The following is a 14709-nucleotide window of genomic DNA, read 5'->3' as shown; positions in this document are numbered from 1 at the left end:
CAACTAGTTCTCGTAACTTACCTATCAAGGGCCCTTCTTTCCAGCTATATATGCAGATCCTAATAAACTCGGCTAGCTTCTTTACCCTTCACACTCGTCGAGTCCCTTACTCATTTTTCACTACACTTGGGCGTCGTTGTAGTGCACCACTAAGGATGCAGTGACCCGATCCTTGCTCACTTATCGTCGTACCCAGATCAAGCGGCGAACCACCAAGGGGGTCAGACGGTCATGCCCAACCCTTGCCTATTTAACACCACACATGGGTTTTGATATGGTGTGCCACTCAAAGGGTCACACTGCAACAATGTTCTTACCGGTTTCATCTTCATAAGAATGGCTGAGTTTTGACGTTGGCTTGCTAAGCCTATCACAATCCTTCTCCTTACCCGAGCTTGGGACCGTTTGTGTCAAGACAACATAGGCAAAGTTGAACTAAGGCTAGGTGTTAGAGGGACAAAATCATGAAATTATTTATAATTTGGGTAGCTCCCAAATATTACATCAAACCATGTGCAAGGTTTGAAGGTGAGGCTAGGTGTAGAACACCAAAAGCAAAGGGGGTTTAGTTATTCACCATTTAGTATACTGGCAAATGAAAATAGAGCTTAGTTTTGTACTCCCTCGTCATTTTTTACACTAAAATAGTGTAAAAAACGCTCTTATATTCTGGAGCGGAGGGGTTAAAATATATCAAACTTAATTTTTAATAAAATGTCATATGATTCTTATGAGATGCATATTATGTACAATCAATATATAAGGAAAGTGTTGGTCATGGGCTGTTACTAGAAGCTCAAGCTTCGGTCAGCATACACGATGAGGTTTCTACTAAAGCTCTTCTGTTTTTTTTTTCCTTTGAACTATGCAAGAGATCTACATGTAAATTCATCAAGAAGTTGATACAACGCCAAATAAATACATGGCCCCATGCAAGCGACATGACAAAAACTAACGATATATTTTTATTTTCTGTTATATGTTCCAGTGCTTCCACTTTTGTGACCCAAACAACTAGTGAGCTCAGTATACTATACGTTCCGCAACAAGTAGTACTCCTGATGCAACCGTTAATGGATCACGTTGTGGCATGGTTCCACTTCATTTTGGATCTAACTATACAACTGTTTCTCCACCTTCCAACTGTCTTTCTCTGCCTACGTTGCATTGCACTGTGTGATATTTACAACATCTGATGGACAGGATTCACGATTCCGTTGAGCAACCTTGCCAAATAACCCTAGTTAAACCTGAAAGACCTATTGAAGACTGTCTGATTACATCTCTTCATGACCTATCTATTATGGTGGCTCTTGGAAGTACGGATGGTTCAATGCTTCATCAACGCTTAGACGGTCATCCTGCAAGACAGGTAATTTATTACATGTTAAATCAAAGAAAACGAAGAAAATGGTAGAATCACACTAAGAACTGCATTATTGTCTAAATCGGTCAAACTCAATAACAAGACATGGATGGTCACATAAGTGTTTAACATGGTTCTTTTCAAGTTTAATACTGTAGGACGCAAAAGACCAAAAATGGGATATCCATAGCCTAATCAGTGCCTTATTATGCACAACTGCACATTGTGCAATTGAGAGCTGGGTGTGGGACTACAGTTAGAACAACTCCTATCAGGATTAGGGGTATTACAACTTAGACAACATTAGACACATGATCTTTTTTGCAGATAACAGAATACTGCCTCAAGTGAGGTTTATTACCTACATGCATAGTAATTGAAGTTTCCTGACGGAGATGTTTCATAACTGCTACGATACCACATCACCCAGTCGTAATAGCCAGATTCTATTGAAACAAAGGGTACAAAATGCCTACTTTTTGCAGAACTGGGTTCAAGACACTTACATGATGCCACACTAGTAGCTGGCGCGCTAGTCGCAATGCCCACAAATTAGGAAAGCTGGAATACGTTAGCAATGTGGTACAAATACAATTAGATGTGATGATCTGAACAAGCGTGGTCTGCAGAAAATGGTGATAAGAAAAAAATACGAACCCCATTTTAAGAGGGTCTAGGATTTTCACTTGACGGGCAAATGACTCTTCAGAGCATTTCCAAGAAGCTAACCCGCCGTGGCCCTTAAACAATGAAAAAGGAAAGAAGGAATCAGGGGACATGGAAGCTTAAAGCATAGTAATAAACTAATAATGATAGAATAGGTCGATGCAAGGAATAATAAAAGATGTATATGCAGATCTGTACATTTCCTGGAAAAAAAATCTCTGCCAAAAATATAGCTTTCTGAATTTTGCCGTCCTGAACAACTATGTGAACACAGGCATTTATCTGACATTTTTGGAAGAGAATGACATATAATGCACACGATCATTACAAATTAATCAATAGATAATGTACTTGTTGTACTGACCCGTTCGGAATTAATGCTGCCTTGCTGTTGTGTAGAAATCCCCGGTACTAAAATGCACAGTTCCATGTAAGACCTCAGCCTAACATCATAACAAGACAGAAGAAACACTATGTCTTAATACTCCACAGCATTTGCCAGGAAAAAAAATACTGCACAGCTAGTTTGGAATCACCATAATTCAAATAATCAAGCAACTTGACACTAATGGTTCAGCAGTTCCCCAAAACAGACAAATTGCATTTTGGCACTGTGACATGCTGATAATTAAAAAAGGCATTTAGCTAAGATGCTATATATTGTTAGAAAACCATTTTTTTTGTAGTTTTCTGTGTGGAAGGTCGAATTTCCAGAAAAATCTGAATTCTGCTATTAATCACACACTTCAGCTTAGGGCATCAATTGCTTATGTTGGCTTACAGAATTGGTCTACTTTTTGAATCATGGGATATCCAAAGAACCATGAGCCTAAAATGATGTTTGTATTATTTCGTTCATAATGAACATATTTGATTTCTTAGGATTGGCATGAGAATCAAGCTGCAAACTATAACAGCTTTGCTAATCTAGGAACAGAAAATGTACTTCATAACTCACATATCAAAAATCAAAACAGTGTCTCACTTGTATGCAAGCTCCTTTGTTTCCTCACTCCACCCGTCAAGGCGTTGATCCATTAAAATACGTGCACGGTCACTTATCTGGAAAACATGTGGAGAACCAACTATCAGTTCCAGCATGACAACTCCAACACTCCAGATATCATACCTGTAAACAATGCAATGAGAATATCAATGACTTTCAGTGCGGCTGTGCTGACAATGGTGGCACAGGGAAGCATTTGCAGAAGTAAAACAAATGGAGGACAGAGACATACTTCAGGCTTGCACTTTTTGATCCCTGAAACCAGCTTGAATTGAGGAGTGCCTCTGGAGGAGTGTACTCAAAAGTCTGCTCAGACCTAGAATTGAGTTCAAAACTAGGATTAGAACGGAGTGAAATAAAAGAAAGCAGGATCGTACAGTCTTCTTCAAGAACAAGCATGTTGGACAGTGTAGAGTATAGCCTTCTGCAAATGCGGAAAGAATGCTGGGCAATAAATTGACGGATAAATAATGACCAAAGTACTTAGCATGGAAAAACACCTCTTTCGAGAAACAAAATGTTGCAGTTCAGCATTGAACATGTCCACTAAGAGGAAAATCATGCAAATTCGCACAAGAACCTACTCTAAAAATTATCCATTGGAATAAACATGATGAGAAAATAAAGAGATTACTTGAAAAAAATCTAAAATAAAAAACACATATACTAGTTAATAAATTCATAAATCCTGCACATCATACAGTTCATGAGCTTCAACTTTGAAACCAGCGTGTAGAGCCGTTCAAAAAAACATCACAGCTTAGTTCATTGAACTCTTAAAGATACATTCAGTTCCAAAGGAATTTTTAGAAACAAAAAGTCATATTTTCACATTTTATGTTCAACTTGTTGGATGGTAAGATATACTCCCTCCGTCTCAAAATAAGTGTCTTAAGCTTAGTACAAATTTGTACTAGAGCTTATACAAAGTTGAGACAGTTATTTTTGGGACGGAGGGAGTATGTCCAAACCAAATCTAACATTTATAGCAAGGTCTTGAAGCACTAAAGGGTACATGCCAACTCAATAAAACAGGCTACGTTCTTTCAAACCTAAACATACAAGACGGTCGAGACTTCAAGTACTATGATATTTAAAATATATGGTTGAGTTACACAATGATCATATAGGAGGTAAAATGGAGAAGTATAACAGAGCAACCTACTTAAGAAGTGATGATGATTTTCAAACTGCAACATCCAAAAAATAAGAATAAATACATGCTCAGTGCCTAAAACTCAACAACCTCATCAATGTATGCTCTAACAAATGATAATAGGAAGAAAATTATCACACACCGAGTAGGCCCTGAACCATAAAGATGCTTCAAAGTGAAATCATCAATGGCACTGCCGAAGTCAATAAGACGCCTGCATATAAAAAGTCAGTAAGTAGTGCCAGAAGAATGCAACATCCTTCTAACATTTGTAGATGTGCAAACATGACAGTTGACTATGTCACAATTTGAGTATTAATATCTCAAGTTAGAACTGAAGTTCACCTAGCAAGAGTACGCCACTTCAAGCCATGTAATGGTATATGTCATATAATTGAACTTTTCTATATTGGTCCCTTAGTGACTTGTTGACAAACGAGAAACAGAAATGAAGAACATTGTGATTTGTTTGGGAATACTTGGCCAAAGTATTCTTTAGGGCTGGTACAGCTAGACTAATGTACATGTGAGGTAAATTTCTTATAAACATTGTACTACTGTTACCCACTTTGACTACTTGGTAATATTCTATAAAAAAAGTAGGGTGCTTGAAAAAATAACGTGGGACCTGCATACACACCTCTACCACTGATTTCAGCTATCTGAATGTTGTTAGAATTTTGTCATCCAGCTATCAAGAAAAATGAAATATCCAAGTAAAAGATAAATAAGCTCAACCTAACTGTAAGAGGTACATCTCATAGAACATCTTAGTTCTTACATGTTCAGCTTGTTTTCCGTTGCTTCAGATGGGATCTCTCTTAAACATTTTCCCGTCTTCACATCCTCAAAGCAGATGATCATGTTCTCTACAAGGCATAAGACAAATCATGTTAACACAACTTGTTGATAGAATATGTCTGTGGAAAAAATGATGGGAAGATGGAGGACTATGTGCGGCTCAATTAGTTTGGTAAGGAACTAGACTACTAGAGTAGAAGTCAACGGAATTTTTACCAGGTTTAATATCCCTGTGAGTGATGTTACGATCATGACATGCTTTCAGACCCATTAGCTGAAAAAGAAGCAAGAAAGAAATGTATATTAATCTATTAAATATGAAATCATAAAAAACAAGCCAGCACCTTACAAAATATGTCTTCCTTTTTTAGTTAAATAGAGGTAAAAAAATACAACAAACTATGTGAGAATGCTGGTTACCATTCAATATAAATCTCACAATGATTAAAACCACAATAAACTATGTGAGAAGCACCTAAGCCATGACATTCGTTTACAGGACTATAAAGATTAGAATAAGCATACCAGTTGCCATAAGAGATTTTGCATTTGTCTTTGCCCAGCTTCAGTAGTCCTTAACCAATACCACCACTTTGATGGTTGCAGAACTTGAATATATCTGACCCTCTCATTATCATCACCGGTAACTAACTTTGTTTCTTCAGCAGCATATAACAATTTTGACAATGAGCGGCCTTCATTGCGGTACACAAGCCATATTTCCCTTGATTCTGATTCAAAAGATTCTATAAACCTAGCCACATGCTTCAGTGATTCTTCAACAGCTGAGATGTTCTGTTCTGGAAATGTATACTCAATGAATTGCATGTCCATCGGAAACGTTGCAGATGATGATTCCATCCTTGACAAAACTTCAAGGGTTTTTGAAGCATTTGAAAATAATTCTCCAAAATACTTCTCCCGCAGTCCGCTCAAGTAAGCAGCATTTCCTCTTTCCACCTGCAGTTTCCAAGCACCAGAGTCAAGACAGAGACAGGACAGTAAAGATTTTCAAAAATCTAACTTCCTTATTTTAGGGCAAGGACAATGTTGCTCTTAAATGTATCACATGAAATGCTGGAGAAGTGGTCGGACCCTTCCCCGGACCCTGCGCAAGCGGGAACTGCGAGCACTGGGCTGCCCTTTTTGTGCAATGGCGGAAAAAATCGAAGCGCCAAAGATGCCCAATATGATCATTTGACCACAGCAAGAATGACAAAACCCAGCATTCAGTGAAAACTAATATATGCAAGAACATCAAACATTCAGCAGATTAGTCGCTCCTAGCACTTACTGGCTACCGCAGCGTGAATCAAAATACATCAGGTAGGATCAATCACTGTACCTCTAAAACTAGATAATTGGAGTACATGAAAGAATGGCAGATAGTTCATTGGAAAGAATAGTGGGCTTACCATTATGCGCTTCAATATGAATAAATCACCATCTATCATGTCTGAGCCATGATTTTCATCAGATGACGACGATGTGTTTGAACTTGTGCAATTATACGAGTCTGGTGTAAGTATAGTGCTAAAGTGGGAAGGATCTTTATGTATATCTACATCATCAGAGCAATTCCAACGAAATGCCAACCAGACTTCACCATATGAACCGCGATCGAATCTTCTCTTCAGCTTGTACCTAATTATCGTTACAAAAAGGAAAAAGTCATACTTGTGTACACATGATTGAACTATTACAATGAAAATGATTATATGTTTAACCACTGCAGTTGGCAAAGAAAGAGTGACATATGTATGCGACTTGATGTGAGGAAAATGGTTTCAAATGAAAAAAAAAATCTATCTCCAGAGGCTCTTCTCAAACTATGCCCATACACCTGACACTCCACCTGACCAATTAATTGTACCACAAGCAACTCTTCCACCCTTTCACCGGTGCATTCATGAATGAAATACCGCGATAATCAGAATATAAACTATAAAGTAATATCTTTCTGCTGTGCAATTACCACTTGCGCGTGATTCTTCATTTGGAAAAGTAATAGATATATTGCACCCGTTATCACCTAAAACTTGAAAATAAAAGTACAACAAGAAATACAAGATAATATATGTATATGTGACTTCGGGCAAAAGTTTGGCTGGCATAGAATCTACCAGCAAGAAATATAATAATGTCACTTTTCATGTGAAGCATGCCGGTTAAAAAGCAATTAAACCAAATAATCTGAACTTCAGCAGAGATCTACAGGTTATTATCTGAACATGCTAAAAGGGTACTCAGGAAGATGCTCAACAATAGAAATGGTACCTGATGTCAGCTATCTTGTAGCCAAATGCATGTGAACTGCTTGATCTGCTTCCATTATGTGAAACAGAATCAAGCAAGCCAAAATAATTTGCGAACCCTTCAGGACTGGTACATCGTCCCATTTCATCATCTTGATGGACAAGGTGCCAGCAAAAGTTTCTGTCCTTGTATTTTTCAAGATTTCCTGTACCCAAATGTAGGAAGAAATGATAACTGAGGGCATGAGTAAACATCACATTACAATCCACATCTATCTCAGGTACCAAAAGTCTAAGATCAAAATCAAATGTATAGAAAGGATTTTTTTTAACTCAAACATGCCCACATCAATATGTATCAACTATCAAGTGGTGTATGTCAGAACCTGGCTTAATAGGAATGATAGACTACTCATATCAACAAGGAATTCCTTCTTTTCCAGGAGCCCGTTCTTTGAAATTGGTCCCAGGTGTGCACGAGTGAGGACAAAGTGCACAGGAAAGACTAGTGTTGGTCTGTGGGGCCGGTCTAGATCCAGCCAGGCGTAATGGCCAGGAACCGGTGGCTGTGGCCCGTGCACAAGTCTTAAAAAGAAGATTACTAAGTCATTGAAATAAGACTACACCCTCCAACAAGAGACTACACCCTCCAACAAGCTAAACGCCTCCAAAGAGACCTTGCTACTAAAAAAAGACCAAACACAAGCATCCCTGAAAAAGGTAACTCACCATCAGAAGATAACGCATTTTCAGCTGGCACATGATTGAAGTCACGGACTCCTTCCTGCTGATAGCCCTTGGGTACCCTAAATATAAAGTCCATGTCTTCATCAAGGCTCTCAGATAAGTAGAAACAACCCAGTCTCTTAAGCTTTGCATCAACCTAATTCAGAGCAAGCACAAATACAATTAATAGCATACAAGATTCTACTATAAACTCCAACAAACATTGAACATGTAGCTTAATAAAGGAAAGTATAAATAGGATAGGGCTTTCTTGTCAAAGACTTCAAGTTCATGCACAACACTAACAAGGTAAATGAAACATATTTTCCGTTCACACAGCACATGGAATGATGGAATGTAAATTATCTTTGTTTGGTAATATCTAACTTTCAGAGCAAACGGTGACATAATAAATTTCCCACTCACCAAGAATCTCTGGAACTTTGCCGATGAGCGCTTGAAATACTCCATTTCAATAACAGCTGAACTTACTCCATCTTCTGCAAATACATCGAAACAAAAGTAAATAAGGACTGAGAAAGACTTCACAGGAGGCCTTGAACTATCTTTTAGGGCAGAAAGTCAAGCAACGAAATTTCATGGGTAAGCTAATGGTCAATAGAAGTTCACTAAATTATAATTTTAGATTCACAGGATCAATCCAGTTATGTAATACTTATATAAGAAACAATCACTTGAATAGAACAAAATGTGGCAACAGGGCAGCAAAAGAAGAGGATAACATCATAGAACAAGGAGCGTTGTTTTCCCTTAAAAAGTAATTTGCCCTCCTGTGAATTTTTCGGCACACCTATTTAGGGTGTCCAACATAATAATAACAGGGAACTGACTACCATGCAAACTTCAATCAGCTTAAGATTGAAGGGAAACTTGAATCAAACATTCAAACTGATAACAAAATGCAGAAATTAGCAAATTATTAGTCATCTGCAATAAGTTAAAGTCAAAGAAAATACAAATGTGTTAAAATAAAATGGCAACGTAAAATTTTAACAAATATAAGTAATGAGAGACTGAGCCTACCCGACTTGTGTTGGTACGGAATGGTCTGTAAAGGCAAAACAGATGTCACTGGATTTTCTTCAAGATGGTGCCAATATTCTATTCTAGCTCCAGAGCTACTAGGAAACTCCAATGGAACAACCACAGCTGCTACATTGTCTGTTGTGCCTTTCTGTAAAGCAAGATGAACTATATAATCCGCCAAATTCTGTTGCATAACAGCAAAGGGTTCAAAATCCTGGTTAACACCAAATTTTGCATATAGCATCATGTCGCAAACATCTTGCGTACTCATTTTCTCAAAGACACCATCAGAGGAGGCAATAAGGAAGCTATCATTTGCTGACAGAAGCTCCCACCCTGTTAGTTCAGGTGTCGATATTACACCATACCTACAAGAACAATGAGCCAGAACAATTCAGCATGCCCATGCAACCAAAATATCAAGGAACGGAGAGAGTTTTGAACATCAAAATGTCACATTAGACAAGCCACAGACATAAATTCCTACAGTCATCTGAAACTTCTGCATGGGCTATCTACAAACAACAACGTATCAAATAATTCCATGCCACGATATTCTGGATCTCCCAATACTTTAATCGTAAATCTACAAATGCTCCTCTCACTGGCTTGATATTTTTATCGACTTTGTTGCAGATTGCCTTGGGATCTAGAACATCTCAGTTCTCACTATGCCATCCAGGAGCCACATTCAACCCAGTGAGGGAAGTGTCGTGTTGAGGCTGCGCATGCTGAGTTTGGGCGAGCTCAGCATGCACACTTCATACTGTCTGTATATGTTGAGCATTCTTTTATTTGGCTTTGTTATGACTTCTTCAAATCAAATAAAGTTGCCCAGGTATGCTAGTACGTAATGGGGTTAAGCATCTGTCATAGTGAGGTTGGACAGAAACAACTTAAAGGAAGAACAACACTCGTGCCTACTGGGGGTAGAGACAAACTAGAGTAAGGACTTTGGGAAATATAAGACTAGTTCATTCTTTCTTAATAAAAAGAGATGGGGTGCCATGCATAATATAGAGCCAGACACTTAACAACATATTTTAATATTTCCCAAACCAATAAGATCCTGAATCTCTTCTGTAAGTAACACTGCAAATCACAGAATGGCGGATTTAATGTACAAACTACAGATTCCATGATTAATTACATCACATGACATCAAATTTCAGCATGCACCGACTTCAGGTGTGGTTTGACCATCTGGGTGCACAAGCCATCCTCAGAGATTTGTGCAGCGGTTCTACGAGTAAATTTCAATCGATCAGCTCTTATCTCACTGCCTGGAACTGGTGCACTATTTTGAGAGGCCATCTTGTGGCCCAAGTTAGTAGACCAAATGGAATGTTCAGTGCACCCGACAACATGTGGTTATGTGATAAATCAGAAATTGAACCATCTATAGTTCTTGGTATTGATCCAAAAACCCATAGTTTTCTGGGAATTTGTACTTTGTACACTGTACTTGCAGTTTAGTGAAATTTACTCTTTAATAAAATGCAGTAGGGCTATGTAACTTTTCTATTTTTCAAGATACAAACTCCAATACATTAGAAAACTTGGAAACTGATACGTTAGACATAATTAGAGAAAAGAACTCAATAGATTGCGTACTAACCGTTTAAAAGGCACGTCGCCAATAGCTCGAGATAGTGCAAGCTCACCATTAACACGGTATACACCAGCCCACTCAAGAACATAACCACCAGCAGCTTCTACACGCCTTCTCTCATCCTCTCTATCCGGATGATGGTCCCTGGTTAACTCCTTTACATTGTAAAGTGGTCCACCATAATTTGCCAAAGCAAAGTCCTCGTGATTGCTAGAATTTCTCTTTCTTCTCCGTTTCCCTGATAATGGAAGCTTTCTGATTATTGTTTTTCCACAAGTCCACAGTGCAAGACATACACGCAGATTAGGATGTAGACACCATTTAAAGCAGAAGGTTTTATCTGTATGAAGTTGCAAAATGTGTAATTTTGGAGCATCTCCTGTTCAATTAGAAGTGAAGAATCTGCTACCACGGTTCTTTCATGATCTGATCCATAAACGAACCAAGATGGTCTTGGTTACTGCAACCTACCTAAATTATTACACAGTAGCCTAACAGATAATTTTTCTACCATGATATTATAAGTGAAGATTTTTTTTCCTAGAACATGCATCAAAATTCACGTCATTTTGTATTAGAAAGGGCACCATGAAGGCACGAAACTTCAAAATGGAAAAGAAACTAGCAAGCGCACGAACAAAACTGGAAAACCACACTGCCTAACCTACCAGCCCAGATTAAAAACGGTTATTGAACACAGCCAGCTAGGCAATGTCTTAAGACTAATGCACATCCAAGTAGTCACATAAAAAGATGAAAGCTAGGCCTAGAGAAGCTTGTATAGAAACAAAGGCCATGCTAACAAGACAAGAGATAATGATGCATCACGACATGAACAAGGCAATGGCAGTTTCAAAAGTTACAGTTAAAAGCTAAAACGTGGCGTTCTCAACATTTCTCAACATATGTAGTTCTGCTATATTATGGTGATTTTGATTTTTGGTTTTACGCCAAAGTCATGGCGCACCTATTCTCTCCCAGATTACCGCTTAGCTTCTGCGGCATTATCTACGAGGATGTCAAATCTCGTACTGAGGCAATGTGGATCACCATTCACCAGACAGTGCTAGTCGTATCTCATACAATTTATTATAAACATTGCTCAAAGAAACTTTGATCCAAGGAGGATAGGATAACATTATTAGTATGCCTTGATATTTTCAGCCCAGATAACTATAGCCTGTAAATCTGTAATAAATATGAGACCGAAAGAGTATGGGATCTGGAGATACAGGGTAACAGGGGGAGGGCGAAAATACTAAAATGCAAGAAATGCTTGCCAGCAAGAGTAGGAGAGTAGTTGACAGGACAGAAGTACCAGTGCTTAAACATCTAGAATAAGCAACATCCAATTGGGTAAGTTACTCAAATAATAAAAGAAAGAAGACTAACTCTTTTCGCTGTACAGAGCATGACTTTGTGAGCACAAAAATGCTTTTGAATCTCCCACATTAGCCGTTATGATTTGGCCATCGGCTATCAAGACCACAGTAGCTGTTGAACCAGACTTCAAATTTTTTCGTAAAGCTTCCTGCATTACACATGGCAAATAATCCTTTTCAATTATTACGAAAATGCACAATGAAGTTTAATTTTGCTTACGAAAATGAGACCTTCCTTGGAGAATGTTAGGTCAATATCCTGAACTGCCCTCAATAATGATTCCTTCAGAATTTCCATGTGAAATGATCGATCAAGAATAGTGGGCAATGTCCAACATGACCTGCACTTTTTTAGAACCATGAACAACTTGTATTGCCCTGAAAATATGGTTCAGATTCTTCGAAAGTGGCATATGAGCATTTAATACTAAAAAAATAGCATTCTGAGATCAAGGAAACATCAAAATCATCATCAACACGCTGTAAACAGGATGTAACTCCATAGTGTAAACACAACCAGAACTATTTACATGGATTAGAGGGCATGATAAAAACTCCATAGTGTAAACACAACCAGAACTATTTACATGGATTAGAGGGCATGATAAAAGACAAACCTCTGCCCGTAATTGGACTGATCCTCTTTGTACAGGTTAAGAACACTGTTAAGAATAGTAACTTCCTTATGTGTCAGCTTTCCAGTTGAGTTTCTGAACATGATGGAGTATATACCATCAAGAAGAAAATAAACATGAAGCAACAAGTACTCCAGTAAGAGCTTAGAAGCCATCTCACTGGCCTCATCTCCATTATGACCATCAAATATTGCCATCACTCCGACATCCACCTCTTTAATCCTCATTTGCTCTGCATAATATAGCAAGTTAGTCAGGATCAGATTACAAATGAACAGGGTGCATATTAAAGGATCGAACATAAAATCACAATAACCAAAGAACTTTTGAAGAAAGTACTTCTACAAAATCATTTGACTGACTACGTAATAGGCTAATAGCAGCTTGTTATCCCTAGGCATATGAGTCATGTGGCACTAGTCAACTCGAGCAACTCGCAGTCTTGCAGTTTGCAACCTTAATTGCAGGAAAAACATGCTGTGCTAGGCCAAAAAAACTCTGCGGGGTACTTTTCTACAGGAAGCACCCAGCACATTCACAAACTATGATCCTTCCAACATGATATCCAGCTTCCCACTCCCATTTTTACGATTTCTTAGTGACTACACTCTGACATGAGATGCCAACTAACATTTCAGGAGTACAAATCATATCTTATTACCAGTAAACCAGAAGCAGAATACTGTTTTTATTCCTCATTTCTAGCTCAGGGTTCATGAAGCATAATAATAAATTAATAAACAAGGTTGCCAGTACAATCCTGCAAGTTTTGGTTAATTGCACACAATTTCTCAATGCTCCCTCCCTCGTCCTTCCACCACATAGTCGCAATGCAACACCGCGTGTGAATTGCGGACTTGTTTTACTAAAACTCCGTGCTGTGCAGGTGTACCTAGGAAGGGGATGCGGATGCCGAGCGCGCAGACGGCGCGGTCCTCCTGGGAGCGGCGGCGGCCACGGTGGGCCGCCACATGGCACCTCCTCGGCTGCGGGGAGGAGGAGACCTTCTCCCCATCCCCCTCGCCGCCGGAGAGGATGGTCCAGCGGGGGCAGTGCGCGGACTGGTACACCGCGGGCGCGCCGCCCTCGCGGTACACGGCAAGGCACGTCGCCGACTCCCCCGCGCACCGTGGCGGCACCAGGAGCTCGATGAGGATGAGAAAGAGGACGGTACGGCGGCCGGATAGCTGTAAGGACATCGGCGAGTCGCCGGAGTAGAGGAGGGGAAGAAGAATTATGGGCTTGCGCATCGCGAGCCCGTGGTGGGCCCCGAGCAACACTTCATTGCGAGGGGAAGAGGAATTTGGCAGGCTGGCAGTAAAGCGGCGAGCAAGGGAGCTGCTATAGCGCCAGCTGCGAGTGATACGATCTGATCGCTCACGCACGTCTTTCATGGGCCGGCGCAAGTAACGCAGGGTTTTTTAGATAAAAAAATTACAGTTATGCTCTCAGAAGCTCAAAAAAAAAAAAGGAAATGCCCTTACAAACAAAAAGGTGAAATACACTACTCCCTTCGATCCACGTTATTAGTCGCTCAAACGAATGTGTATACATGTAGTCAGTGCTAGACACATCTATTTCAGTGACAAATAATAAGGAACGAAGGGAGTAGTATATTTTCAGAGACACATGAACAGTTTTTAAGATATTTAAATGAAATAAATTGTCTTAGTAATTTGTATAAATATAACCAATTTGATAAAAAAAAATGTGTGTGTGTAAAAGTATTCACATGTACAATAATAATGTGATCCTAAAATAAATTTATGCATTTTCGAAAATGTTCATCCATTTGAAAAATATCCATGAAATTTTTAAAAAGTACACATGCTTAAAAAAACTATGGTATTAAAAATTTGTTCAGCATATAATTAGATAAATCACCAGCTATTTAAGATGTATTCAAATGTTCCTCATATATTCAGAAAATATTTAACATGCATTTGAAAGGTGTTCTACATGTGTTTAAAAAATCATATATAGAAAAAATATTTACATTTCTTCTAAAATCTAAATTTAAAATAAAAATTGAAATGATAAGATAAAAAGGAAAAAAA

General features: G+C 38.7%; 1 protein-coding gene across 5 annotated transcripts; it reads right to left on the bottom strand.

The window, feature by feature from the left end:
* Positions 1 to 942: 942 nt before the first annotated feature.
* LOC123407572 lies at positions 943 to 13960 on the bottom strand. Of its 5 annotated transcripts, XM_045100735.1 has the most exons (20): positions 13545 to 13960; positions 12635 to 12884; positions 12249 to 12358; positions 12028 to 12162; positions 10642 to 10873; positions 9021 to 9391; positions 8403 to 8476; positions 7980 to 8133; positions 7273 to 7456; positions 6411 to 6639; positions 5521 to 5955; positions 5212 to 5269; positions 4976 to 5063; positions 4337 to 4408; positions 3271 to 3354; positions 3018 to 3161; positions 2397 to 2475; positions 2024 to 2106; positions 1873 to 1927; positions 943 to 1361 (listed from the first exon to the last, which is right to left on the bottom strand). In XM_045100735.1, the coding sequence occupies exons 1-20, from the start codon at positions 13900 to 13902 to the stop codon at positions 1302 to 1304; spliced, it is 3255 nt and encodes a 1084-aa protein (XP_044956670.1). In that variant the 5' UTR covers positions 13903 to 13960; the 3' UTR covers positions 943 to 1301. The 5 variants fall into 5 exon arrangements, 4 of the variants coding, with proteins under 4 accessions (XP_044956670.1, XP_044956673.1, XP_044956671.1 ...); XM_045100738.1 differs by lacking the exon at positions 13545 to 13960 and having other exon boundaries at positions 12249 to 12395; positions 12635 to 12706; XM_045100736.1 differs by lacking the exon at positions 1873 to 1927 and having other exon boundaries at positions 1260 to 1361.
* Between the last annotated feature and the right edge of the window lie 749 nt (positions 13961 to 14709).

The sequence above is a fragment of the Hordeum vulgare genome, chromosome 7H (genome assembly GCF_904849725.1).
Source record: "Hordeum vulgare subsp. vulgare chromosome 7H, MorexV3_pseudomolecules_assembly, whole genome shotgun sequence".
Classification (NCBI taxonomy): Eukaryota; Viridiplantae; Streptophyta; class Magnoliopsida; order Poales; family Poaceae; genus Hordeum; species Hordeum vulgare.
The sequence above is the reverse complement of the archived record's forward strand: the minus strand, read 5'-3'. Positions and strand labels throughout refer to the sequence as shown.

Coding starts and splice junctions, on each gene's coding strand:
- LOC123407572 (XM_045100735.1), bottom strand. CDS start 13,902: ATGCGCAAGCCCATAATTCTTCTTCCCCTCCTCTACTCCGGCGACTCG. Junction 4,409..4,975: donor ACGGAAAACAAGCTGAACAT/GTAAGAACTAAG, acceptor TTTTATATGCAG/GCGTCTTATTGACTTCGGCA. Junction 1,362..1,872: donor AGCTACTAGTGTGGCATCAT/GTAAGTGTCTTG, acceptor CCTGTCTTGCAG/GATGACCGTCTAAGCGTTGA.